At 43.3% G+C, this 26,491-nt stretch overlaps 2 protein-coding genes across 2 annotated transcripts in view; both read left to right on the forward strand.

Moving 5' to 3' along the window:
- The first annotated feature begins 2,590 nt into the window (after nt 1–2,590).
- Nucleotides 2,591–26,491, forward strand: part of slx9 (SLX9 ribosome biogenesis factor) — a 92,032-nt gene continuing 68,131 nt past the window's right edge. Inside the window, exons 1-2 of the mRNA XM_043693222.2 lie at nt 2,591–2,782; nt 4,391–4,499. Of these exons, the coding sequence (XP_043549157.2) occupies nt 2,636–2,782; nt 4,391–4,499 (256 nt within the window). The 5' untranslated portion in view covers nt 2,591–2,635. The remainder of the gene's footprint in view (nt 2,783–4,390; nt 4,500–26,491) is intronic.
- On the forward strand, nt 5,993–8,351 carry LOC148149578 (uncharacterized). The gene is made up of 2 exons (XM_087988844.1): nt 5,993–6,015; nt 6,493–8,351. The coding sequence occupies exon 2, from the start codon at nt 7,394–7,396 to the stop codon at nt 8,072–8,074; it is 681 nt and encodes a 226-aa protein (XP_087844970.1). The 5' UTR covers nt 5,993–6,015; nt 6,493–7,393; the 3' UTR covers nt 8,075–8,351.

Here is a 26,491-nt window from a genome sequence, read left to right on the forward strand (position 1 = left end):
CTGGGAGCAGTCTGTGCAGAGAGAAATCAGAGTTCACGTTTTGAACAATTGTTCTGTTTAACTCTGGTTTCCCTGCACAGGATGCTGCCAGAGCTGCTAAATGATTTGGAGATGCCGGTGTTGGACTGGGGTGTACAAAGTTAAAAATCACACAACACCAGGTTATAGTCCAACAGGTTTAATTGGAAGCACACTAACTTTCGGAGCGTCGCTCCTTTATCAGGTGATTGTGGAGGGCTCAATCCTAACACACAGAATTTATAGCAAAAATTTACAGTGTGATGTAACTGAAATTATACATTGAAAAATACCTTGATTGTCTGTTGAGTCTTTCATCTGTTTGAATACCATGATAGTTTCACTTCTTTCACGTGTAAATCACTTTTTTTTTAAAAGTTGCATTCTCAGGTTCACTGTTAACAATGGTGATAGCTAGACAATATGTTGAAGGTGTTAGCCCCCTGTGTTCTCTGTCTATGCCATGATGTTTAGATTGATTTTAATCTAAAAAGTGAGATAATGGAGTTTTACATGAATTCATGCATTTTTTGATCAAAGTACAATGGAACCCTGCAAGTACAAATTCACCCCACATGTGCATGTGGGTCTTTGTCTGTGTGTGTGTCTGTCTGTCTGTCTGGGTTGGGGGTTGTGAGTGTGAGAAAGTGTATGTGTGTGTAGTGGGTGCAGAGTGTCTTAAGTCTGTAAGGGGGTGTATGTGTGAGTATGGGAGTGTGTGTGGTTGTCTGTGTGCGCATCTGTGTATATGTGTGTCCATGTGTATGTGTGTATAGGAGTGCCTGTGTGTGTGAGAGTGTGTGTGTGTGTGTGTGTGTGTGTGTGTGTGTGTAGGGGTATCTGTGTGTGTGTATAGTGCAATGGTGGTCACCTGTAATGTGACATGAACCCAAGGTCCCGGTTGAGGCCCTCCCTATGGGTACCGAACTTAGCTATCAGCCTCTGCACGGCCACTTTTCGCTGCTGCCTGTCCCGAAGTCCACCTTGGAGGATGGTCACCCGAAGGTCCGAGGTCGAATGTCCTGGACCACTGAAGTGTTCCCCAACTGGGAGGGAACCCTCCTGTCTGTTGATTGTTGTGCGATGCCCATTCATCCGTTGTCGTAGCCTTTGCTCGGTTTCCCCAATGTACCATGCCTGAGGGCATCCTTGCCTGCAATGTATAAGATAGACAACGTTGGCTGAGTCACATGAGTACCTGCCATGTACAAGGTGGGAGGTGTCCCCAGGTGTAATGGAGGTACCCATGTCCACACTCTGATACGTCTTACAGCGCCTACTGTGACAGGGTTGTATGGAGTTGTCCTGAGAGCTGGGCAGCTTGCTACGAACAATGATCTGTTTGAGGTTTGGTGGTTGTTTAAAGGCAAGCAGTGAAGGTGTGGGGAAGGTCTTGCTGAGGTGCTCATCCTCATTGATAATGTGTTGCAGGTCACGAAGAACATGGCGTAATTTTTCAGCTCCTGGGAAATACTGAACAACGAAGGGTACCCTGTCGGTTGCAGCACGTGTCTGTCTCCTGAGGAGGTCATTACAGTTCCTTGCTGTGGCACGTCGGAACTGGCGCTCAATGAGTTGAGCATCGTACCCCGTTCTTGTGAGGGCATCCTTGAGTACTTCCAGGTGTCCGTCACGTTCCTCCTCATCTGAACAGATCCGGTGTATGTGTAGGGCTTGTCCATATGTTTTAATATGTCTTGGGTGGAAGCTGGAGAAGTGTAGCATTGTGAGGTAGTCTGTGGATTTGCGGTAGAGTGAAGTGCTGAAGTGTTCATCCTTGATGGAGATGCATGTGTCCAAGAATGAGACAGATAGTTGAGAGTAGTCCATGGTGAGTTTGATGGTGGGATGAAACTTGTTGATGTCACTGTGTAGTTTTATCAGTGACTCCTCGCCATGGGTCCAGAGGAAGAAAATGTCGTCAATGTACCTGGTGTATAATGTTGGTTGGAGATCCTGCATAGAGAAGAAGTCTTGTTCGAACCTGTGCATAAAAATGTTGGCAAATTGGGGTGCAAATTTGGTCCCCATGGCTGTTCTGTGTGTCTGGATGAAGAACTGGTTGTCAAAGGTGAAGACGTTGTGATCGAGGATAAAGCGGATGAGTTGTAGGATGGTGTTTGGAGATTGGCAGTGGTTGGTGTTGAATACTGAGGCTGTTGCCGTGATGCCATGTGTCGGATGCTGGTGCAGAGTGTGGAAACGTCCACTGTGCCGAGGAATGTTCCCGGTTCGACTTTTCCTACAACTTCTGTTCTGGTTTCCACTAAACTTCTTGCTTCTCTCTCCAAAGTTGCTGCTTGTTTCCATGCAACTTGTTTTTAACTTCACATTTCCACACTCCCCGGGGTTGTTTTTTTGGTGCTGGGTGACAGCATTGATATTTCTTTGCCGCCACCCGAAGGTGCAGCTTTTGAGATGCTGTGCAGCCCTGTATCCCGATGTGGTACCTTGCTCTGTCTCTGTCTCCGCCCACAGCTCTGTGAGCGACGGGGCTGCAACTGGGAACGGAGCAGCTCGGAACGTTTGTTGCCGGGGGAGCCGGAGCGGTTATGGGGACGGACGGTGGTGATTGTCGGGGTGCAGCAGGTGTTAGGTCCGGGTCGCTCGCTCGGAGATGGTGGGCAAGGAGCGGAGGGTCCGCCGCAGGCTGCACGCGGCCGCGGTCAAGCTGAACGTTGAGAGACGGGCACGAAGCGAGCCCGAGCCACCGCCGCCGCCTCCACCACCACCACCAGGGGGAGACAGGAAGGTGGTGAGGAGGGTGAGAGCATGAGGGAGGCGGGGGGGAGAGAGACACGTGAGACACGTATCAGTGTGTCACCTGGGGGTGGGGAGACACGGGGGGAGTGTGGGGGCCGGGCGGGGGGGGGAGACGTGAGGGAGGGGCGGGGGGGGGAGTGTGGGGGCGTGGTGGGGAGACGTGGAGGTGGGACGTGGGGACGCATGAGGGCAGGGTGTTCGGGAGAGGCGGTGGGGACACAGGAGCGGTGGTGAGTGTGTGGGGACACATGGGGTGGGGTGGGGTGTGGGGACACGTGGGGTGGGGGAGGGGTGTGGGGACACGTGGGGTGGGGGAGGGGTGTGGGGACACGCGGGGTGGGGGGAGTGTGGGGGGAGTGTGGGGGAAGGGTGTGCGGACACATGAGGTGGGGTGGGGGGAGGGGTGTGGGGACACGTGGGGTGGGGGAGGGGCGGTGGTGACACATGGGGACGGGTGGTGGGGCATGGGTACACATGGGGGTGGGGTGGTGGGGGAGGGGCATAGGGACACATGGGGGTGGGGTGGTGGGGAGTGTGGGGGAGGGGTGTGTGGACACATGGGGCGGGATGCTGGGGGGGGGGCGGTGGGGAGACATGGGGAGGGGCGGTGGGGACACGTGGGGGAGGGGTGGTCGGCACACATGGGGAGGGGCGGTGGGGAGTTTGTGGGGAAGACATGGGGGCAGGGCAGTGGGGAGATGTGGGGGAAGGCAGTGGGGAGGGAGAGACGGGAAAGTGGAGAGATAGGGAGAGTATTACAACAGGATGTGGAGGAGGCAATGGGAAAAATATAAGGTGGACATTGCAAGGCTGAGGATTAACTGGATGGTTGAGGTGGGGGAAAGGTGATCGTGTGGAATATGGAGGTGGAGGAAAGGAGGGGGTGAGGTGATCGTGTGGAAGGCTGGGGTGGGGGAATGGAGGGGTTGAGGTGATCGTGTGGAAGGATGGGGTGAAGAGAAGGATGGGGTGAGGTGATCGTGTGGAAGGCTACAACAAAAGCAGAAGTTGCTGGAAAAACTCATCAGGTGTGACAGCATCTGTGGAGAGAATTCAGAGTTAACTTTTGTGAGAAAGGGTCACTGGACATGAAAAGTTAACTCTGTTTTTCTCTCCAAAGCTGCTGAGCTTTGCCAGCCATTTCTGTTGTTGTTACTGATTTACGGCATGCCAAGTTCTGTTGGTTTTTATGTGCATGACTGAGGTGGGGAAGAAGGGTGAAGGGGCAATGAGGTTGGTGGGGAAGAAGGGTGAAGGGGCAATGAGGTTGGTGGGGAAGAAGGGTGAAGGGGCAATGAGGTTGGGGGGGAATGGGGTTAACAAAGGCACTGGCTGGGTGGAGAGCAAGAAGGTTAAATAAGACAGATGGTGCTAACGTAGGGTGATTAGGTGATGGGATCGGAGAATGAGTGTAAATGCTAGAAGATGTGGAGCAAGTTGGGGGAAATGCAAGGAAAGGGCAGCACTGAGGTGACAGGAGAATTTATTGTGGCTCTTTATGAGATCGGTTTGTTGTTAGGATTGAAGCAAGCATTTTAAACCTCAAAATATCACGGTGAAAGGAGGAGGTATCAGTTGCGACCAAGGGATATTTTGTTGCACTTTTCAGGATGTCGATCAGTTACCTACCTCACTGTTTGCTGGAACTAGAATTGATCCAAAGATACTTATTCAGAATCTGGATGTCGATTCTAAGACTGTGGTGTCCAGTAGGAAAGGTAAGGTTCTGGAATTCGATACATATGTTTTGATAGATCAGTTTTCTTAGGGTCATCAGACTTCTGTGATTACTTCCTACAACCTTGTGTTATGGGGAAAAGCTTTGGTTGCTGGAACTTCAGAAAATGTTTTTCTTCACTTTGTCCAACCCAGTTGTGTTTGGTTAGTCTGAACTGATATTGCTGATGAGTCCTGTTTGTTATAGGCCAAACAGCAGTTTACTGAAGGCATGAAGTTCTCACTAATTGTGAAGCTTGTTTTCAAAACTCATTGGCAGCCTGTGCTTTTGTCACTGCATGGATACTGCAAACAAAATATACTGACACTTACCACTATATTTTACACTTGGAAAAATATGCTTGCAACAGACTTTGTTTGACTGATTGAAATCTGAAATATCTGTGTACTTCACCAAGGAATGCACCTCTGAGCTGGAACTTGTTGGAATCCATGTCCACGTCGAAGAGTTCAGTGAATTTGGTCACTCCTGCCCATGGAAACTTATGTCAGTCATTCATGTTGTTTCACGCTCGGTTTCCATATTAGCAATACTCTACATTTGTCCTCCACAAGGTCCAAACTTGAAAATTCTTGGCTAGAATTTCATCACACTTAGGTACATGATTCACAAGCATCAGAAGCAGAAGTGTGACTTGCACTCTCTGTCTGTGAATTGTATGCAGAAACTATATGCAACAAAGTGAGAGAGAGGTCGAGGGCAGTTATTTGTGGGTGTCAGAATTAGGACTCTAGGTTGTCTCCTGCACCATGACCGCTGTTGCATCTAAGCCCTTTCCTCTCCATCTTTGTAGACTTAATCAAACCAAAATGTTTTTTTTTAAAAGAGTACGCATTAATTTTGTTTCTTTTCCCATTGTTGATTTTTAGACTGGATTTTGGTGTTCTCCTATATACTGTTGTCCAGGATGGGCTCATCTGTATATCATTCCCTTGTCTGTCTTTATACCTCAAACTATTTTGTTGTCCATTCACAGTTAATGTAGAAATTACAACCACTTGTGGAAAGTTGGCTCCCCTTTCTGATGGTTTTCTTGTTTGTGTTGGAGGGACAAGTCCTCCTGATAGGAAGGGCTTCTTTTCCTTATATCACGTCGTGAATCTTTTACTCAGGTTGCATCAGCTACCAAGTTTCCATTTTACTTAATGTTCGGTTTAACCTGTAGTCCAAAAGATGACAGCAAAGGCAATGAGAAAATGTTCCTAGGGTTCATAGTGAGCTTTATTGGAACGGCTTAGGGTATGAGGACAGAGACAAAGGAACAGGCAGAGAATACTGTGATGTCAGGCGCTGAGTACAGGACACAGTATCATGACTGCAGCAAAAAGCACAAGTTTAAAATGTGCTTAAGCTGTTGGTGCTGTGGGATGCTTAACATCAAGCACATTTTGATCTTGCCAATATTTGTATTTCCCCCAGCTCACCATCTCTCCCAGAAGGTGGGAGTGCAAGGAGCTTAACGAATGCAAGCCATACAACCTGAATCCTAACAGCTGGTAAATCCTGGCAAGTGGAATGTTTTATCTTAAAAAATACATTTTTTAAAACATTGAATAAATAGCATAGATACATGACGTTCAATGCAACTTGCCCGTTATTTTTCATTAATTTATAGCAGATTGCAAATTGTTGTATTTTTATGTTTTTAAAAAATTGCCAGCCCATTGTGTGGAATTCTCTGGAAGTTCATTGCTCTTGCAGTTTCATTTCACCACCAGGTCCCAAATCACTGTTGTAGGAAAATGTGCTCAAGGTCAATTAACAGTTTAAACTCATGTCCTGAGTGGTTGTGTTGATTAAAACGTAATTGAACTCCTCTCTGACTTTGAGTGTGAAGTGAGAACCCCAGTAAGTCCAGTCCTTGAATTGCATTTTAATCAACCTGTCAACTGACAGGTTTATGGTCATCACGAGCATCTATTAATAATCGCTTCTCGGCCTTTTGGCTAAGATCAAGTGTCTGTTCTTATCAGGACAGGGGTCGAGTTGCGAATCATCAGAGCTAGTGGAGATCATCGTTGGATCGTGATTGGACGTTGGAGGATCGTTTGGTTGTGCTTTGGTGGATCTTCATGCTGGCTTCGGCCTAACACCAACTCAGGGACCAGCCAACCTCAGAGCTATGGCCTTAACTGCTGCCCACAGCCCTGGGCAGGGGTTTCGAAACACAGTCAGGGTGACTGTGAAGAAGGTAGAGGATCATACACCGGTCGACTGCATCCTGTTTATTAAGAAAGTACTGTTGGGATGCTATGGGTTTGCTGCAGCGGACGTGTACTGCCTGCAGGATTTCCCTGGGGCAGGCTACTTTGATGTGACCTTTAGGAGTGTGAAGCAGTGCGAACAGCTCCTGAAGGTCTTCAAGCAGAAGGAAGAGGAGCCGCTGTTTTCCATCTTGTCGGCGATCCCATTGTGTGTGCTTCCTGCACAGAGGAATCGGGTTGTTACAATCCATATGTACAACCCCTATGTTCCAGTGGCTGATGTCCTGACCTTCCTGGGAAGGTACGTCCAAATTGAGGGAGAAACCACCGATGTGATCGACCCCTTTGGGATCTGGACCAGTAAGCGGCAGGTCAGGGTGACTCTGAGGGTCAATGGCAATGGGAACATTCTCCACCCACCCTCGAGCTTCGCAGTTGGAGGGAACAGAGGCTACCTGACATATGCAGGGCAGCCGAAAGTGTGCCGAACCTGCGGGAAGTCGGGACACGTGGCGGCGGATTGCAAGGGGACTATCTACAGGAACTGCAAACAGGAGGGTCACCTGACTAAGGACTGTCAGGAAGAAAAGAGCTGCAACCTGTGCGGAGCGGCGGGCCACATGTACAAGACCTGCCCAAGACGGGGGGGGGGGGGGGCACTTACGCACAGATGGCTGGAGATGGCAATGCGAGCCATGGACCCCCAAAGACCAGTAAGGTCCACCCAGATAGCAGGGAAACAGAGTCTGGTGGCTCCCAGAAAGAAGAACAGGCCAGAGTGGAGGAGGTGGCAGCCAGCGGAGAGACACAGCAGCTGATCCTAGCTCTAGCTGGGCAGATGGAAGCAATGGAGGAGGAGGTAATCGAGCAGACAGAGGAGTGGATACCTGTTAAAAACAGGAAGAGAAAATCCTGCCAGGCCCCCAAAGCCTCCCAGCAAAGGGGGAAAAGACAGCTGCACGAGGGAGGGACGGCCAGCTCTTCGGATGGGGAAGACGGGCGCAAACAATGTCATCACCACCAGAAGAAGAGACAGAGCGCCATAGATAAAGAGGAGGGCATTTCCTCCCAACCAGGAAACAACGGACCCCCCCAAGTCCACCCTCCACCCAGTGAGAACCAGGGGGTACCCATTGCCCCACAACTACAGGTAACTGAGAGCTGTGATCCTCTGACAGTCCCATTGTCAGACACAGAACTGGACGGTGCGGACCCTTGCTTTGGCTCAATGACTCCAGAGCAGGTAAATGACCCCAGTGAGGGCCTGGAGAGCTATCTCAGCCCAGCGAAGGTCCAGCGGTTCGTGCTCACCATGGGGATGCAGACAGGACAGTCAAATGGACAACGGTAACCCCATAAACTGGGGGTTAAAGAAGGTTCATTTGCTATCGTATAACAGGGCGCCCACTCAGTAGGTGGGTTCTGCTGAAGCCACAGCTAAATAATAAGAGACTGGATGGTTAATAAAGGGAACTGTAAATAGGATAACTGTAAATTCAATTAATTCAATCTGTTCTTTGTAATGTTAAGACATACAATGTATATATCTATGAACGACATGACAAATTGTACAAGTACCAAAGATTTATTTCTATGAATAAAGTATATTTTGAAATAAAAAAAATCTATTAATAAAAGCTTACCAAGGGATAAAAAGTAATTGCCACATTTGAATTAGGCACAGATTACCTCTATTGTGAATACCTCAATTACTACTTGAGGATTCTGTTCTTCCAGTTCCTCTGTCTGTTGTATCTCTTCTGTTGATGAATAACATTTCTGACATACCTTTGGTCCTAACGAAAGGATGCCATCACCCATTACCACATTTCCTACACTTGCCCTTTCTCCTCCCAGAGCTATGATAGGTTGTCTTCACCTTCCACCCCACCAGTCTCCATATTCTATTTCTGCCATTGCAACCACTGTGAATGCTTCTCCTCTTTCCCTTTCAAAGGTATCTTTCCTTCTGTGATATCTTAGTCTACTTTTCAATCACTTCCTGTACACCATCACCTTTCAATGCAAATACAGGAAAAGATGTAACATCTGCACTTTAACCTTTTGCCCTAAATGCTCTATTTAGGCGAAGCGACAATTTATATGTACATCTTTCAGTCTTGTTTACTGTACTCACAACTCAATGTGTTCTTCTCGACATTGGGAGACCAGACACAGTTTAGGTGACTGCTTTGTGGGTCTCCATTTTGTCCAAAGCCATCACCCTGAGTTTCTGGAAGTCTGACATTTGCATTCTCTACCTTGTTTGACATTCTGTCCTCAGCCTGCTGCACTCTTGCAGTGAGCCTCAATATACTTGACAGCCTTCTGAACTTAATGTGGGTTCAGCAATTTCTGATCATACTGCTGCTCCATTTTATATTCTTTTCTGAAGCCTTTTTTCCAGACTGCAGCACAACTGCACTGGGTACATTCTTCGCTACTTGCCTCATTACTGTTCCTTTTTGCCCTGTGTACTAACTCCTCTCACATTCAATCTCTTCTGACTTTCACCATATCATAGACTTGTGTTTTGTCCTGGTCTCACCACCCCTTGCTCTTCCATTTCCAACTTTACACAGTTCTGAAACAAGCTGAAGCATTTCTCTCTTCACACAGGTGTTGCCATGACCTGCTAAATATTTACAGCCTTTGCTATTTTTATTTCTTACTTTCCTGTTCGGGTTTTATTTCTCAATACATTGAAAGAATTGAAGTTTCCTACTTATGCTCTTGAATGATGAATGAAACTGGCTCTTGTCAAAGAGCCCCAACAACAGTTACTGACAGTTAAAGTGACTTTCCTTCCTGAATCCTTCTCTTGAAATGATGACAGTTGACCTGAAAGTAAGCTAATGTTTTGAGTGGAGATGAACAGTCATCAAAACTTGAACTTTCTCTCTCTCCATGGATGCTGTCTGATCCATTGTGGTCAGACATTTGTTGTTTTCAGTACATATTCCAGCATCTGCAGTAATTTGCTCTTATGATCTGGAAGTAAATGTGTTTTTTAAAACTCTTGAATTGGAAATTTTCATCTCCGTGAGGCTTCATATTTGAGCAGACCATTATTTCCTTACCTGGGGTACAGCTCACTTGCGGTAATCACTTTGATCCATCTGCCCAGCTTGCGAGTTCCCAGTCATCAAGTTTTGGGGAGTGATGGAAAGTATTGGTGTGTCATTATTTCTCCCACTTCAAATCCCACCAAGATTGCAGCTGCAGCTTCTTGATTTCCATCACCCTGTGCTCACTGAACAACATAGGCTCCCAATCTGTGTTATAAAACTCTTGCCATTGTTTTCACATTGTACACGGCCTTGCTCTTCCCTATCTGTGATCACATTCATTCCCACAACCCTTTTGAGATCTCTGCACTTCACACATTCCAGCTCCTTTATCTTGAGTTTTAATCATGCTTTTGGTCGCTGTGCTCTTGGCCAGCTGGACTCAAATCATTAAAATTTCCTCCATCTCCTTTGAAGATGCTTCTTAAGACTAACCTCTTGGACGAAGTTTTTGTTTCTCCACACCTTTTAATAAATCTTAGGCTGCAGTATGCTAGTGCAACCAGCAGATGGTGCTGAAGTGATTTGTCAATGTGAGCAATACGCAGACTTTGAGAAATGGTTTGTCAGATGTCAGAGGGCACTAGTTTGGCCATCTGTCGACATATGCACTTACTTGTTTTGCTGTCAATTTTGTTAAAATTCTTCTCGGACAGTTAAGATGCTGTACAACTTCAAGGTGCTGTTGCTTCTCCCACGATTGCTTCTCCCTCCTCACACCTTATCACATACCAAAACCAGCATCTTTGACTTTCCCTGTATTCAGCATGGTTACTTTCTCATGGACCTGCTCAGAGATGTTGCTGGACTCCTCTGGAGCAGGTGAGGCTTCAACCAAGGCCTCCAGACTCATAAGTAGGGAGACTGCCATTGCAGTTGAAAGGTGTGGTGCGGAAAAGCATAGAAGTCAGGCAGCATCCGAGGAGCAGGAGAATTGACGTTTTGGCCCTTCATCACCTCATTCAGCATGAGTTAGCTACTCCTATCTCTGAATGAGATAGTGTCATTCATCAGGGACAGCCCTGAACCACACTGATGGAGGTAAAAAAAGACTTCTTGAAATGCAAAGGTGCATTTACAAATCACTTGCGATCTGTATCTTCTTGTTCTTGATCCTTTTACAAGCAGGATCTGTGTCTCCCTGTCTGCTCTATCCAAACCTCTTGTGATTTTGGAAACTTCTATGGATCTTCTATTAGCCATGTACTGTCCAAAGAAAACAGTCCCAACTTCTCCAAACTATCCTTGTAACTCAAGTTTCTCACCCCTGAAATCATTTTTGTAAATGTCTTTTGACCTCTCTGCAATACTCTCAAGCCTTCGTGTGGCACCCAAAACTGTGTTCAGAGTACTGCAACTGAGACCTAGCAAGTGTCTTGTATAAGTTCAGCAAGACCTCCTTGCTTTTGTACTCTGCATCCTGTATTTTATTAAAAGAAGAACAGTATGGTAATGCATGTACTGGGCTCAATCAGCAGATGGTGCAGAAGTGATTCGTCAATGTGAATAATATATGAGCTTTGTGAGTGGGCATTAATTTGTATCCGAACAGGAATTATTCCATTCCTGAGAGTTTGATGTTTATCTGGAATATATTGGTCCTGGTTCCATAATCCTATGAGGAGTTGTGCAAGGTTCTTGTGGTACAGTGTTCATGTCCATGGCTCTGGCTGGAAGGTCTGGGTTCAAGTCACGGCATGTGGTGCTGGAAGAACACAGCAGGCCAGGCAGCATCCGAGGAGCAGGAGAATCAACGTTTCGGGAATAAGCCGTTCTCTGGTCTCCAGCTCTGCAGTCCTCACTTTCTTCAAGTCATGGCATGTCCAGTTTAATTCAGAATACTTACGTGGAGTTGTCAAGATATTACAATAGTAATAAAATACGTAATTGCTTTACATAAACCATATAAAAATGCAGTATTATTTAATGCTGCAGGCCTCCATGCAAGGTAATGTTGGATGGTAAAATGTACCCAGTACTGCATGTTCTGAAACAATTGTAATTTACTGTACAATCATCCAAATGATGAGAATCATCTTTGCCCATTTTTCTAAGGTTCCTCTTTAATGTATTTAGGACTGAGATCAGGATGAATCTGCTCAGAAGGTGAAGAATCTTTGCAATTCTATACCCAAGAGGATTTTGGAGGCGGTGTCCTTGATTATGTTTTAAGACAGATCGATTATATTTCTACATATTTAACACATTAAAGGATATGGGAGTAGTACAGGAAATTATGTTGAAGTAGAATATCAGTCATCATCTCATTGAAGGGCAGAGTGGGCTGGAAGGGTGAATGCTCTGTTTCAGATATTTACGATACTTTTAGGTGTATGTGTCCAAAGTATATAAAATGCCCACATATTTTGCTTTTGAACTGACTTTGGAATACTTTTTATGTTGACATATTCAAGGAAGTCAACACACAATTATTGTACATCATCCAACATCACTGAATGAGAGAAGGGCTTTTTTCCTACAGTACTTGACATGTCCAGATTTGCAACTATTGTTTAATTATTGTCAGTGAATTCCTACCTAGTTTACTGCAAAATTGTTTCAAAAGGCTGTATGCTGTATTAAATGTTTTGCTCAGCAGCAAGGTAGCCAGTGGCACTTCCTAATTTAGTATAAGTTTCATTTGTTTGAAATGCATAGGTGTGTTACCATATTGCAATGTTTTGTTTCTGGGTGGGTTTAATTGTTTAAAATAGCAAAGTGCTTCATCATTCCAAGTTGGCTGAAACAAAAGAAAGGTTGAGTTAACAATTTGTATTGAACATTGCTGGTGAGATAATAGCTCTTTTGGTGGGCAAACTTTGTCCTGAAATGTTCTGATTGTGTTTAAAAAAAAAACTACCCTGCCATTGCACTTTGCTGCTACTGGCTCCAGTAACATTTTATGAACTTATGTTTTTTGATGCTGGTGTGTTGTATGTTAGATTTTTATTCTATACTGGAACTTCTGTGTTTTTTAATAACCCTAATGAGCTATCAATGTTGCTCTGGAGTTTGTATCTGGAGTGCTGCAGGACGTGCTGTTAAAGAATCCAGAGGCTTTTTTTGAGGGAGCAGTTCAGTTCCTTATAGCACAGTTTGCATGGAGCAGTGTCCTACATGTATGAACCCCTCTGATCTGGTCCAAACGTGATGTCAGTCAGTCTTCGCTGATTTGGCATTCTATTTGGGCCATACAGCTCCTCTAACATATTCGCTTCAAGTGTCACAAAACAAGTATTTAGCTGCATTAGGTGAGGAGGTGACAGCTGTATTAGAGTACCAGTCATGTGCATGTTGAAGTGCAGGTCCTGCATTATTGACTGACTTTTGTTTGATCTGAATTTGTGGAAGGGCTGTGCTGTGTGTTTGTTTTAAAGAACCCAGTGCTTTAATATCAAGAAAGGCAGAGGGCTTCTTGTTTGAGGTAGTAGGGTTATGATTCCAGTGCCATTGTGACCATGAGATGATGTAATCAGGACAAGATCTGTGATGGAAGCAGAGACACAGAAGTCTTGACCCAACAGGAATTTCTCAGGAAAATGTTTCAGAATGATAGTGCATCCAGGAACACTGAACATCAGTTTCAGAAAGAAGGTGGTCATTAAAAGTTTGTGAGAAGATTTGTAGCTCGGGTGCTCGTTGTTGTGGCTCTGTTCGCCAAGCTGGGAATTTGTTTTGCAGATGTTTCGTCCCCTGTCTCGGTGACATCCTCAGTGCTTGGGAGCCTCCTGTGAAGCGCTTCTGTGATATTTCCTCCGGCCTTTATTGTGCGCGCCCCCCCCCCCCACTTCCACCCCACTGTTGGTTGTACTGCACTGTATTTATTTGAGGTGACCATGTAAGGCACTGCTCCATGATAATGGATATGGGCAAATCATGATTCACAGACCCTCCACTTAAACGTAATGTGGACCAAATCCTTGCCCTGAGCCCCCCTCCACCTCATAATTTATATAGCATTAAAAAAAAAATTGGCACCAATTGAATTATGAGTCTCTTTTATTGTGTAAACCAGGTTTAATTTGTGTCTGAGTTATAGCAGATTTACAGTTGATGAGATCCAGGATTTGCAGCCACCTACTTACTGGAAAAATATTCTGACTTTGTCTATCTAAGCTTTGCCTTTTGATTATTGAATAATCACGTCAGCAAACTGTACCAATTATCAACCTTTCCATCGTGACCAGTGGAGTGTTTGATAACCTTCTGCAGCCTTGGGCTTCCTTGGTTTTGTATTTCTCGCATGTCTGCATATTTTTGATTTGAATCCCTGAAAGTTCAGTTTTAAATCATTGAGTTTGCATGGACTTCAGCAGTCTACTATTGTGCAGGAGTTTACATATTCACATTTATCTTTAACATGGTGTGAGAAAATATGTGACCTTTAGGGGATGTCTAATTACTGACTCAGCCCATACAGGTTGAGAAGTATTGCAAAGGCTATAAATTTGGAATGCTTGGATGCATTTGCCAAAGCACAGGATGTGTGGGCGAATTTCGAATCTGGCATTTCTGGTGGACAAAAACACCCCTAACTCTTGAGATGAAAGGAAAAACAGGCTCTTGAATTGATTCATATAGTTGCTGAACTGTCTTTAGCAGTTCACATAGAAAGTTTATCTTGTTAGTTTCAGTTTTAGGGGGATAATTGGAAGGGAGTGGGAAGAGAGACAAAGTTTGGAGAAAGAGCAAGACTATTCAGTGAGTGAGAGATGTTTTACATGGGTTAAAAGCAGATTTTAGCAGAATGCATAAGTTAGAATCTTGTTGATCAGGTTTGTGGGTCGATCAGAGGTATCTGGAGTTTTCAGTAAGCCATTTTGCCCAAGGAGCCTGTTGCTGCTCAGTAAGATTGTGGCTGATCTGATTATTCTACATTCCTTCCCATCTTCTTGAGAATCTATCCTTGCTATCAAAACATTCACAGACTCTGCTTCCATCTCCTTTTGAGGAGAATTCTTTGAAGACTTGTGACACTGTGAAAAAGAATTCTCCTTTGCTTTGCGTTAAGTGGTCGACATCTGATTCTCAAACTCTGACCTCGAGTTCTTGTTTCTCCCGCAAAAGGAAGCATATCCATGCTGTTGAGAGTCCTCAGGATTTCATATGTTTCAGTTTAGTCATCTCTTAGTCTGATAAATACAAGCTTAGACTGTCCAGCTTTCCCTCATCAGACAACCCGCTCAATCCACGTATTAGTCTCGTAAGCCTCCTCTAAACAACTTCCAACGTTTTTGCTTGCATCCTTAAGTAAGCAGACCAATACAGAGCACTGGATTCCAGATCTGTATTCGCCAATAATCTGTATAACTTAAACAAAACCACCTCACTTTTATAATCAAGTTGTCTTGTGATAAATGACTTACTGTTCATACATACCAACCTTTTGCAACTTGGACACATCAATCTCTCTGTGTCTCAGCGTTTAGGTGATATATTTCTTGATTTACTCTTTCTGCCAAATGGGCAATTTCACATTTTCACATATTATACCCCATTTGCCCACTAACTTCATTTATATTTATACCTTCTTATGACGTCTTCATAAATGGCTTTCCAATCTAGTCTTTCTGATAATTTCAACCATTATATTTCGAAACCACCTTTCAATCCTAGACATTTGATGAGTCATCAAAGCTTGTGGCCCGAGCCCTGATTCATGTGGCAAACCTCTCATTATCATTTACCAATCAGAAAATGACCTCGTTATACTTCCTGTTAGCCAGCTGATCTTGTATCCATTCCGATATGTTTCCCCCTATATCATGAGTCTTTGTTTTCCAAAATAATCTTCAATTTGGGACTGTCTCAAATGTCTTCTGGAAATCGACAGAGATCCACTGGCCCCTTCATTCTCAGCAGATGTCATTGTGTTTATTTTTCTTATTGTGCAAATGGTCAAAGACTCTTGACCATGCCTGATCCTCTTCCCCTGAAAGCATAGATCTCCTTCTTCACTTTGAGATTCCTTCAAGGCTATTCTTTTCCTTTGTGCATTTTGAAAATTTACAGATGATTTAAAAAAACTCAGAAGCAATGTGAAATGTGAGGACGATAAAGATGAACTTCAGGAGTGCATAGACAGGTTGGTGGAGTGGATTGGACAAACAGTTACCGGGTTAAATTTAAATGAGAATTTGAAGTGATAAATCTTCATCAAAAGATAGAGGACAAGCAAGATAAAATGAGAATGCAAAAGCAGGGAACTTTGTTTTACTCATTTAGAATATATGGATGTCAGTGGCTGGGCCAGCATTTATTGTCCATCTAGTTTGTCCTTGGGTGCTGAGCAGGTTATTGCTGATCAGGTGCTGCTTGTTAGCACTATTGATGACCTCCTTCCATCGCTTTAGTGATGATCGAGAGTAGGCTGGTAGGGTGGTATTTGGCATTTGAGATTCGTGTTGCTTTTTGTGTGCAAGATATCCCTGGGCAATTTTCCACATTGGGTGATGTAGCTGAACTGGAGCAGCTTGGCTGTGGGTATGGAAAGTTATGGAGAACAAGTGTTCAGTACTATGCTGTCAGAGCCCATAGTCTTCACAGTATTAGTGCTTCCAGCTGTTTTTTGATGTCATGTGGAGTGAATTGAATTGGCTGAAGACTAGCATTTGTGATGCGGGGGACAACTGCAGGACTGGAGAATTGCTAATGTTGTCCCCTTGTTAAAGAAAAGTAGCAAGAAATATCCAGGTAATTATAGACCAATGAACCTTCCATCAGGGAAGCTGCTGGAGAAAATACTGAGGAATGGGATCTATTATTTCACTTTGGGCTTCTCAGTGATACGCAACATGGTTTTGTGCAGGGATGGGCATGTCTTACCAACTTAATAGAATTCTTTGAGGAAGTGACAAAGTTGATTGATGAGGGAAGGGCTGCAGATTTCCCTAATTCTTAGACTATGCCCCCAACCAGTTTTTATGTGCTGGGAAAAGGCAGGATTTATGCGATGTGACTTGTTTTTGTACTGAGTGGTACAGAAACAATGGGATGAATGTCCTCTTTAGTGTTTTTCTGGTAAACAGCTCTGGCTTGCAGAGCCACCAGAAACCTTTGCTTCAGTCTGTTTGTCCATTTTCTTTGATATGCTCTTGTGAGTCACTTCCGCTTTACTGCTGTTCTGCTGTCTTTCAAAAGTCTCATAAAAACCCAAAATATTGAACGATGCTTTTTGACCCCTTCTTCCTTCACACTGATTTTTCTTGTTTTTATGCTGTTTATTCTTTTTTTGCTTTTTAAAAGTGCTCCGAAACTAAGCTAATCTCTGCTCTAGAATTGCATGTTGTTGTCAGCATTTTAATATTATCCAATGATACGGCATCTTGAGGACTCCTCGCCCGACAGAAAAGATTAACTGATGGATGTGTCAAAATAATTTTTGCGTGACAATAAATTTATCGTATTATCAAATCTCTGAGAATATTTTCAGTATTTCACATGTGCATCACCAGTGAAAAGATTCAAAATAACTTCACCGAATGTGTTCTAGTTTGCAGAAACTGTGAAAATGAATCAAGCTTTTAGCATCTGTTTTCTTTAAATAGAATGGCAAAGACAATGAATGGCGAGTAATCAGCATGCTGAGGATTACTGATCATCGAATGGAGATTGTATAATAAAAGAGATTGGATGGCGCTGTAATTATAGGCATGGATCAGAAATGTTCTGTAATCCATATGATAATAAATAATGACTATTTGGGTTGATATTTTCAGCTTTTAATTTTAGTGATCCTGAGGTGGTGAAATTCTTTTCATGGTGTATATCCAAGATGAAACCTCTGGTTGATTTTGTTTGATAGTAACAGATGTTATCCCCTGTGGGGCTGGCTGCTCACATGACTCATTCTCGCAGCTAAAAATAGCTGTCTGTCCTGGACCCTCCTGGGTACAAATTAAAATCTTCACTGACACTGTCTCCCTCCTGTCTGGTGTGATCCTGAAAACCGCTTCTGAGCTGAAAATCTAAATCGGCTTCACAGTGATGTTGGAAATTCTTTGCAGAATTCAAGTCAAATTTCAGAAATAACTCTCCGTAGACCCTAAATCCTATTGGTCTTGATGTGCACAAATCATGGTGTCAATTGTGAAGCAATTGAATTCCAGCTGTTTTAAAAAAAAATTGCTAAATCATACTGGAATGATTTGAGCTGTTGTCATTTTTATAGTTTAAGCATTTCTGTTTATGGAAATTTACTCTGAAGAAATTACGTCATATTTCTGGCCTCTCTCAAAGTCAGCATGCAATTTCAGCAGGTAACGCAGAAGGCAAATGAAATTTCGGTCTGGATTTCAAAGGGAATGGAGTATAATGCTAAAACTAGTCAGGCCATAACCAGCTTTGGAGAACGGTATCCCCAAATTGCACTCAGCTGCAGATTTCTGTGCACATTCCCCATTTAAATAACAATTATTAGGTTTTCTGTTCTTGCTGCCAAAGAGCATAGCCTCACATTTTCCAACATCATATTCCATCAGCCAAATTTTTGGTCTCTCACTTCATCTGCCTGTATCCTGTTGTAGAATCTTTGTTGCCCTCATCGCTTGTGCTCCCACCTATTTTGGTCGTTTGTAAATTTGGCAATAGTGCATTCACGTTGCTCATCCAAGATATTAAGAGAAAATTGTGACCCAATATTGATCCCTGTGGCATTCTTTTAGCTACAGGTTGCCATCCTGAAATCTTTTACCCCAACCCACTGTCGTTGTTAATATATTACTCCCAACGTAGAGTCATAGAGATGTACAGCACGGAAACAGACCCTTCTGCCCAACCCGTCTATGCCGACCAGATATCCCAACCCAACCTAGTCCTATCTGCCAGTACCCGGCCCATCCTCTGGCAGCTAATTCCATACATGTAAAAGTTGCCCTTTAGGCCTCTTATATCTTTCCTCTCTCACCCTAAACCTATGCCCTCTAGTTCTGGACTCCCCGACCCCAGGGAAAAGACTTTGTCTATTTACCCTATCCATGCCCCTCAGCCTCCGACGCACCAGGGAAAACAGCCCCAGCCTGTTCAGCCTTTCCCTATAGCTCAAATCCTCCAACCCTGGCAATGTCCTTGTAAATCTTTTCTGAACTCTTTCAAGTTTCACAACATCTTTCCGATAGGAAGGAGACCAAAATTGCACGCAATATTCCAACAGCAGCCTAACCAATGTCCTGTACAGACACAACATGACCTCCCAACTCCTGTACTTCATACTCTGACCGATAAAGGAAAGCATACTAAATACCTTCTTCACTATCATATCTACCTGCGACTCCACTTTCAAGGAGCTATGAACCTGCACTCCAAGGTCTCTTTGTTCAGCAACACTCCATACGACCTTACCATTAAGTGTATAAGTCCTGCTAAGATTTGCTTTCCCAAAATGCAGCACCTCACATTTATCTGAATTAAACTCCATCTGCCAGTTCTGCCCATTGGCCCATCTGGTCAATATCCTGTTGTAATCTGAGGTAACCCTCTTCACTGTCCACTACACCTCCAATTTTGGTGTCATCTGCAAACTTACTACCTCTTATGCTCGCATCCAAATCATTTATGTAAATGACAAAAGGGAGAGGGCCCAGCACCGATCCTTGTGGACTCCACTGGTCCCAGGCCTCCAGTCTGAAAAACAACCTTCCACCACCATCCTCTGTCATGATGGGCTCTTATTAAGTACCTCATGTGTGGTACCTTTATTGAATGTTTATTTCCTTTTTATCCATCCTTCTTGTTACCACCTCAAAGAATTCTAATAAGTTTAGCAGGCATGATTTTCCATTCTGAAGCCAGGCTGACTCTGCTTTGGTTGTTATGCATTTGTGAGTTCTGTGTGATTACATCCCTTCTAAAATAGATTCAACATTTTCCCCATAATAACATGGAAAATGGGAGCAGGAGTAGATTATTCAGCCATTTAAGTGTGCTGTGTCATGAAATGTGGGCGGCATGGTGGCACAGTGGTTAGCACTGCTGCCTCACAGCACTAGAGACCCAGGTTCAATTCCCGCCTCAGGTAACTGTCTGTGTGGAGTTTGCACATTCTCCCCGTGTCTGCGTGGGTTTCCTCCGAGTGCTCCGGTTTCCTCCCACAATCCAAAAATGTGCAGGTTAGGTGAATTGGCCATGCTAAATTGCTAGTAGTGTTAGGTGAAGGGGTAAATATAGGGAAATGGGTCTGGGTGGGTTGCGCTTCGGTGGGTCAGTGTGGACTTGTTGGGCCGAAGGGCCTGTTTCCACACTAAGTAATCTAAATATGATCATGCCTGATCATCTAACTCTGTATTCTGTTTCCACTTTCTTCCCATGCCCTTCAACCTCTTTAGCCCTAAGGATTAAATCTAACTCCTTGAAAACATGCAATGTTTTGGCCTCAACTGTTATCTGTGGCAAAGAATTCCACAGGCTCACCACTCGGAGTGAATGTATTCATCAGCCTTTAGTCCCATTAATTTAGTTGGTACATTTTTTCCAGTGATTGCTGTTGTGTTTATTTACTACTTGCCTCTTGCCCTTTGATTTTACTATTTTGGGCTGCTATTAGTGTCTTCTGATGTGAGGATGTGGCGAGCAGAGTCACTGAACAGCTCACTGGATAGCCGTTCAGCAGGATGATCATTGGGTAGCCAGCTATATGGAAAATGGGGTTGTGGGGTGCACCAGATGGCGAACTGTCTGGCAGAGGGGGCGGAAGGAGGGGTAAGGGTGGGCAATAACCAATGTCACTGTGCAGGGAGTATCACTGGGTATTGTATTTCCATGCCTGAGATTATCAGTTTAACACAAATGTGCATTGACTACAGCAACGTGTTAAATGGTAGTCGAGCTTTCATCATAACTGTGACTTGCAGAATATGGGAAGCATGTAAGTCTGATTCTTGACTTTGTCGGAAAATTACTCACTGCATAATTCTGAGCATTAGTTTTTAAAAATTTTTGTACTTTTTGTTAATATTTTCATCTTTATATGAAGGACTTGACTTTCCTCAGGAGAATTCTGATACAATAATTGATTGAGTTAAATTCAGTCGTATTTGTATTGCCTGCTTGGTTCCTACTTCAGCACAGATGTCATGGTATTTTTCTCATGACTGCAATGGGACAGCCTGAGGATACTGAGCGCATCTTTATATACTGACAAGGATATTTTTAAAACAAGAGCTAAGACTTCCTTTCTTTGAGCATTGCCCAGAGGAAGGGCTAGGGACAATTGTGAATGTATGTATGGATTATAGCATAATTTTTATTGTCCTGTTGACCTTTTGAAATTGTTATCAGTACTGCATTTCAAATTCAGATGCTGCTGTGCTCGGTTCTGTAAGGCAGGATTTAGAGTCTGTGATCCTGTATTTCGGTTTTCAACATTCAAATCTTTTGGGAAAATGGGGTGGGCAGGATTTGCGCAGGCTTCAAGAAGGTTAGATTTTAATCATTTATTTCTATACTTGATCCAATCGAGGAGTAATTAATTTCTCTTTGAAGCAACCTGACTGACTAAACATCTCAAAACCAGTGCCTGTTTAAAGTTACAGTATGCAAACAGAAGTGCTGGAAATAATCAGCACGTCAGCTATCCGTGAACATTCATTCACTTGAGAACTCTTGCTTTAATTTAGAGTTCTTGCCATAATAACTATCCATAAGTTTTTACAGCACATTCATTTTTGACATTTGTCCCAGTAGAATTAAGCTTAAAAGCTTTAAAAAATTAATTGAAATTTATCTATGTTTTATCTTTGACAGGAAAAATAAATGTTTCACATTCAGGAATTTGACATACTGGACAATTTTAGTGATAGATTGGCCCCATAGCATAACCAAACGTTGGAATAAATCAGACACACCCAAGATTAAAAATGTGGAGAGACCAGTGCAGTCTGATGCACTTTTGATTTTGTGGTGTGCTCAGGTGCTTACTGAGAAACATTCATTCATTGAATTCATAAAATGACCACAGCAGTGTTTTGAACTTTGCAAAATGTTAGCAATGGCTGCCATTCCAAATTGTCCCACTGTTTTACTGTATGTTTGAGGTGTTGGTTATTGAAATTGTAGGGAAGTTTAATTGCTAACATGTCCTTTGAATTGCAATTTATTTCTTCCCGTTCACAATTAAAATTAACAACTTTTTTCATTGACATTGCATTGACACAACAGCAGAATCTGCTCTGAATGACACACAATACCTGGTGCTGTTGATTACCGAAGCATCCAAGGAACATACTGCGGAATCTCTTGCATTAAGTCATTGAATTTTATTTTTGAACTTTACATCAGTACTATTTGCAAGCCTCAGAACTGACGTGTGTGTGTGTTGGGGGGTGAGGGGGTGGTGGGGGCAGGAAGAAAAGCTAAAACCATAACTAATCATACTGAATGATACAATCGGTTCAGCTTCGTAGCTCGATATGAAAATTATGAATGCTTGTGTTCAGCAAACCTAATTGGGAATTGGGGCAAATAAACTGTGTATCTCACTAGATGGATTACAATGCAGCTAACTTTACGTGAATGGGTGATATTCCTGATGGTCGTTGCATCGTTGAACATGTTGTACAGGTTTGTAATGCTACCCTTTTAAGCCCTTATGACTCATTGACTGTAACCAGACCTAAATAGATTTCTCCAAAGTACAAGAAATAGGTGCGGGCGTGTTCTACAGTGTATGGCTAATGAGGCTGCACTGCTATTTTTAAAAATCCTGCTGATCTTAGATGTCAAATCCACATAACTAGCCGATGCCTGTATCCCTTAGTTCCCTGAAAAACCAAACATCTGTTTGTCTCAGTCTTTATGTATTAAATGATGGAGTATTCACAGCCTTTGTGGATTTACCATTCCAAAGATCCATTTTTATTTTGAGTGAGAGCATTTCTCTTCATGTCAGTCCTAAATTTATCATTATGTTATTTTGAGACTCACTCTGCTGTTTGAGATTCCTCAACCAGCAGGAACCATTTCCTCAGCATCTATTCTATCACTCCCTTTTAGAATCTTGGATGTTCGAATGCGATTACCCTTCATTCTCCTGAACTCCACAGAGAGATGTCCAGTTTACTCAGCATCCTCATCTTGGTTATACCCTCGGGAATGGATAAATTTAGTGAATTTTCACTCTCCTGTCTGCACTGCATATAAAAACCAAAACTCCAACAGGATTGTAGATGTGGTTTCACCAACACCCTGCACAATTAGAACAAAACTACTTTATTCCTGAACTGCAGTCTTCCTCCATTAAATAGCAATAGCAGACTCATCATAGAGTCACAGATTCGTAAACATGGAGACAAGTCCTTTGGCCCAAACTGGTCCATGCCAACCAAAATATCCATCTACACTAGCCCCATTTCCCTGCACTTGCCCGATATCCTTCTAACCTTTCCTATCCATGTATTTGTCCAAATGCCTTTTAACTGTTGTTAATGGACCCGCCTCAACCACTTCTGCTGGCAACTCATTCCATACGCATACCACCCTCTGGATAAAGAATGTTGCCTCTCAGGTTCCCTTTTATTCTTTCCCCTCAAACCTAAAACTGATGCCCTAGCCCTCGATTTCCCCCACCCTGTGAAAAAGACTGATTGCATTCTTTTTATCTATGCCCCTAATGATCTTACACAGTTCTATTAGATTCCGCATCCCCTCCCCACCCATCTACTATGTTGTAAAGAAAAAAAGTTGTAGCTTGTCTGACCTTTCCCTATAACTCAGACCATTGAGTCCAGGCAACATCTTTGTAAATTTCTTCTGCACTCTTTCCAGTTTAATAACATCCTTCCTATGGCAAGGTGACCAAAACTGAACACAATACTCCAAGTGCAGCCTCACCAACATCCTGTACAACTGCAATATAACTTTCCAACTTCGATAGATTAGATTAGATTAGATTACATTACAGTGTGGAAACAGGCCCTTCGGCCCAACAAGTCCACACCGACCCGCCGAAGCGCAACCCACCCATACATTTACATCTTACCTAACACTATGGGCAATTTAGCATGGCCAATTCACCTGACCTGCACATCTTTGGACTGTGGGAGGAAACCGGAGCACCCGGAGGAAACCCACGCAGACACGGGAGAACGTGCAAACTCCACACAGTTAGTCGCCTGAGGCAGGAATTGAACTTCTATACTCATTGCCCTAACTGATGAAGGCCAGTGTGCCTAAAGCTTTCTTCACTGCCTTGTCTACCTGTGACTCTGCTTTCAGAGAACAGTGAACCTGAACTCCAAGGTGTCTCTGTTCCACTACACTCCTTAAGGCCCTACCATTCCCCATTAAACCCCTACCTTGATTTGATTTGCCAAAATGCAAGACCTCACACTCATTTGTATTAAACTCCATTTGCCATTTCTAGGCCCACTTCCCCTGTTGATCATGGTCCTGCTGCAACTTCTGATAACCTTCCTCACTGTCAACGATACTGCCTATTTTAGTGTCATTTGCAAACTTACTAATTATGCCTTGCACATACTCATCCAAATCAATGATATAGGTAACAAACAGCATTAGGCCCAACACTGAGCCCTGAGTTTCCCCAGCTAGTCACAGGCCTCCAGTTCGACAAGCATCCTCCCACTATTACTCTCTATTTCCTACCATCAAGCCAATTGTATATCCAATTTTCCACCTTGTGCAGATTTGTGTCTTTCTTCTTCAAAATATTTACACTACACACAGCATAATGGGAGCAGTGTACTACAGGATTAACACTCTCTCTTTCAGAGTTATATCCATAAAACCATAAGTAATAGAAACAGGAGGTGGTCATCTGGCCTCTCTAGCCTACTCTGCCATTCAGTAGGATCATGGCTGATCTGACGTTCCTCACGTCTACTTTTTTGCCCTTTGCTCACAATCCTTGATCCCACTATTGATCAAGAATCTATTTATCTCAGTCTTAAATACACACAAGGACTCCGTTCTTACATTTCTTTCTGGCAACGAGTTCTAAAAATACTTGATCCTCTGAGACAAGAAACTCCTGCTAATCTCTCTGTTAAATTGGCACCCATTTTATTATGAAACAATGCCCTCTGGCCCAAGACCTTTCCATGAGGGGCAATATCTTATCAGCGTGTATCCTGTCATGCCCCTTAAGAATCCTATATGTTTCAATGAGATCAACTCTCATCCTCTGAAATTCCAAATGAGTAGCATCCCAACTTGGTAAGCCTTTGCTCATAAGACAATCCCTCCATACTGGGATCATTGTGCAGATGTTTGTTCTGTCCATGTTCACTGAAAGTCAGAAGGTATTATCAGATGACAGCAAGTAATCAACTTTATTTTTACTTGCATGATAGCTGAAACTATCTCATTTAATCTCATCTGATACCTTTAGGAATTTTTCTTCATCCTCTAACGTAGTAAACTGAGCATGTTATCTCCACAGTTAAGACATGTTAATTACCGAACAGGAATGCTGTCAGAGCATATGCCATTCCACGTTGCTTTTTGACACTGCAAATCACAGCTCTCCCTTCACACTTGTGTGAAGCAGTTTAGCTTTTCAGGCAAATGTCACGTGAACTGCTGATTTCTGGCATTTGGATCGATTCATTACCTTAACTCCTGACATTATCACATAGCGTGATCCCTGAAATAGACTTCACAATATTACAGAATTGTTGCAGCACATGCTGGCTTTTTAAAAAACCTGCTCAGTTGGTCCGGCTCATTTGCTGTTTCCCGTAATCCTGCGTTTTTCTTCTGTTCAAGGATTTATCTCTTTGAAAGTTAATTTCATTCACCACCTTTTAGACTTTGTATTATTTTGAAAAATAAAGCTATTTTTATTCATTTATTTTTAAACTTGTTTACTGTGTTAACTAAATTTACGGACTAACTGTGGAAATAGGTTCTCCCTATCTATTCTTTGAAAAGCCCTCATCATTTCGGCTTATTTATGTTTTGACTATGCTGTGTGCTGGGTGACCTCAATCTTTTATATTTATGTTTTCTTCAAAGTGGAATCAAGTTTCAACTTCTGCTAGATTTTATCCATGAACACCGTTGCTGAGAGCTTATCACCAGTGTTATTGAGGACACGGTTTGTTGTCCATTGCCCAGTTTAATGCATGATTTGTCCTAATTTGCAGAATGATCAAAAAGTACCTGCATATCTTGTAGTGACCGTGTAAACAAGTGCGCAGGATATTAGGATGTGTGGCGGGAAGGACTAAGAGAAATTAGGTCTAATATGAACAAATAAGAAATGTTTTGATTTAAGTTGGGATCTCCTTTGTGCATTAGAGCTGTGAGTGGATTGAGTGATTAAGTGGAATGAGCTTGATTTTTTTCCATAGTTTTTGACAGCAAGCACTTACCTTAAACGTGTTAATCATTCTGTCTCAAGCCAATCATCTTTTGTTTCTCCTGTTATGATTGGTCACTGGCACATGTGTTTTCAGCAATCGCATCATTCCGTGGCTGATCTGATCTCTACTCAAAATGGTGGGATGCATATTTTTCTGGAGTATTCAAGTCTGCTGCCACCCCCATTATTTGCATCAAATTTAGAGCACAGAAATATGCCACTTGGCCCAATGCTGTGTGTAAATGTCTGTGCCACCTGATCTGGCCACTCCATTTTGTCTAACCATGTTGGTGTTTTCTTCTTTCTCTACTAGTAATGCTGGCTAATATTGAGATGCGTGGCCTTTGGCAACTCTCCAGTCCTTTGGCCGCGTACCAATTCT

This window comes from Chiloscyllium plagiosum, unplaced genomic scaffold (genome assembly GCF_037043375.1).
Source record: "Chiloscyllium plagiosum isolate Xiang-an unplaced genomic scaffold, Cpla_swu_hap1 HiC_scaffold_7, whole genome shotgun sequence".
Lineage (NCBI taxonomy): Eukaryota > Metazoa > Chordata > Chondrichthyes > Orectolobiformes > Hemiscylliidae > Chiloscyllium > Chiloscyllium plagiosum.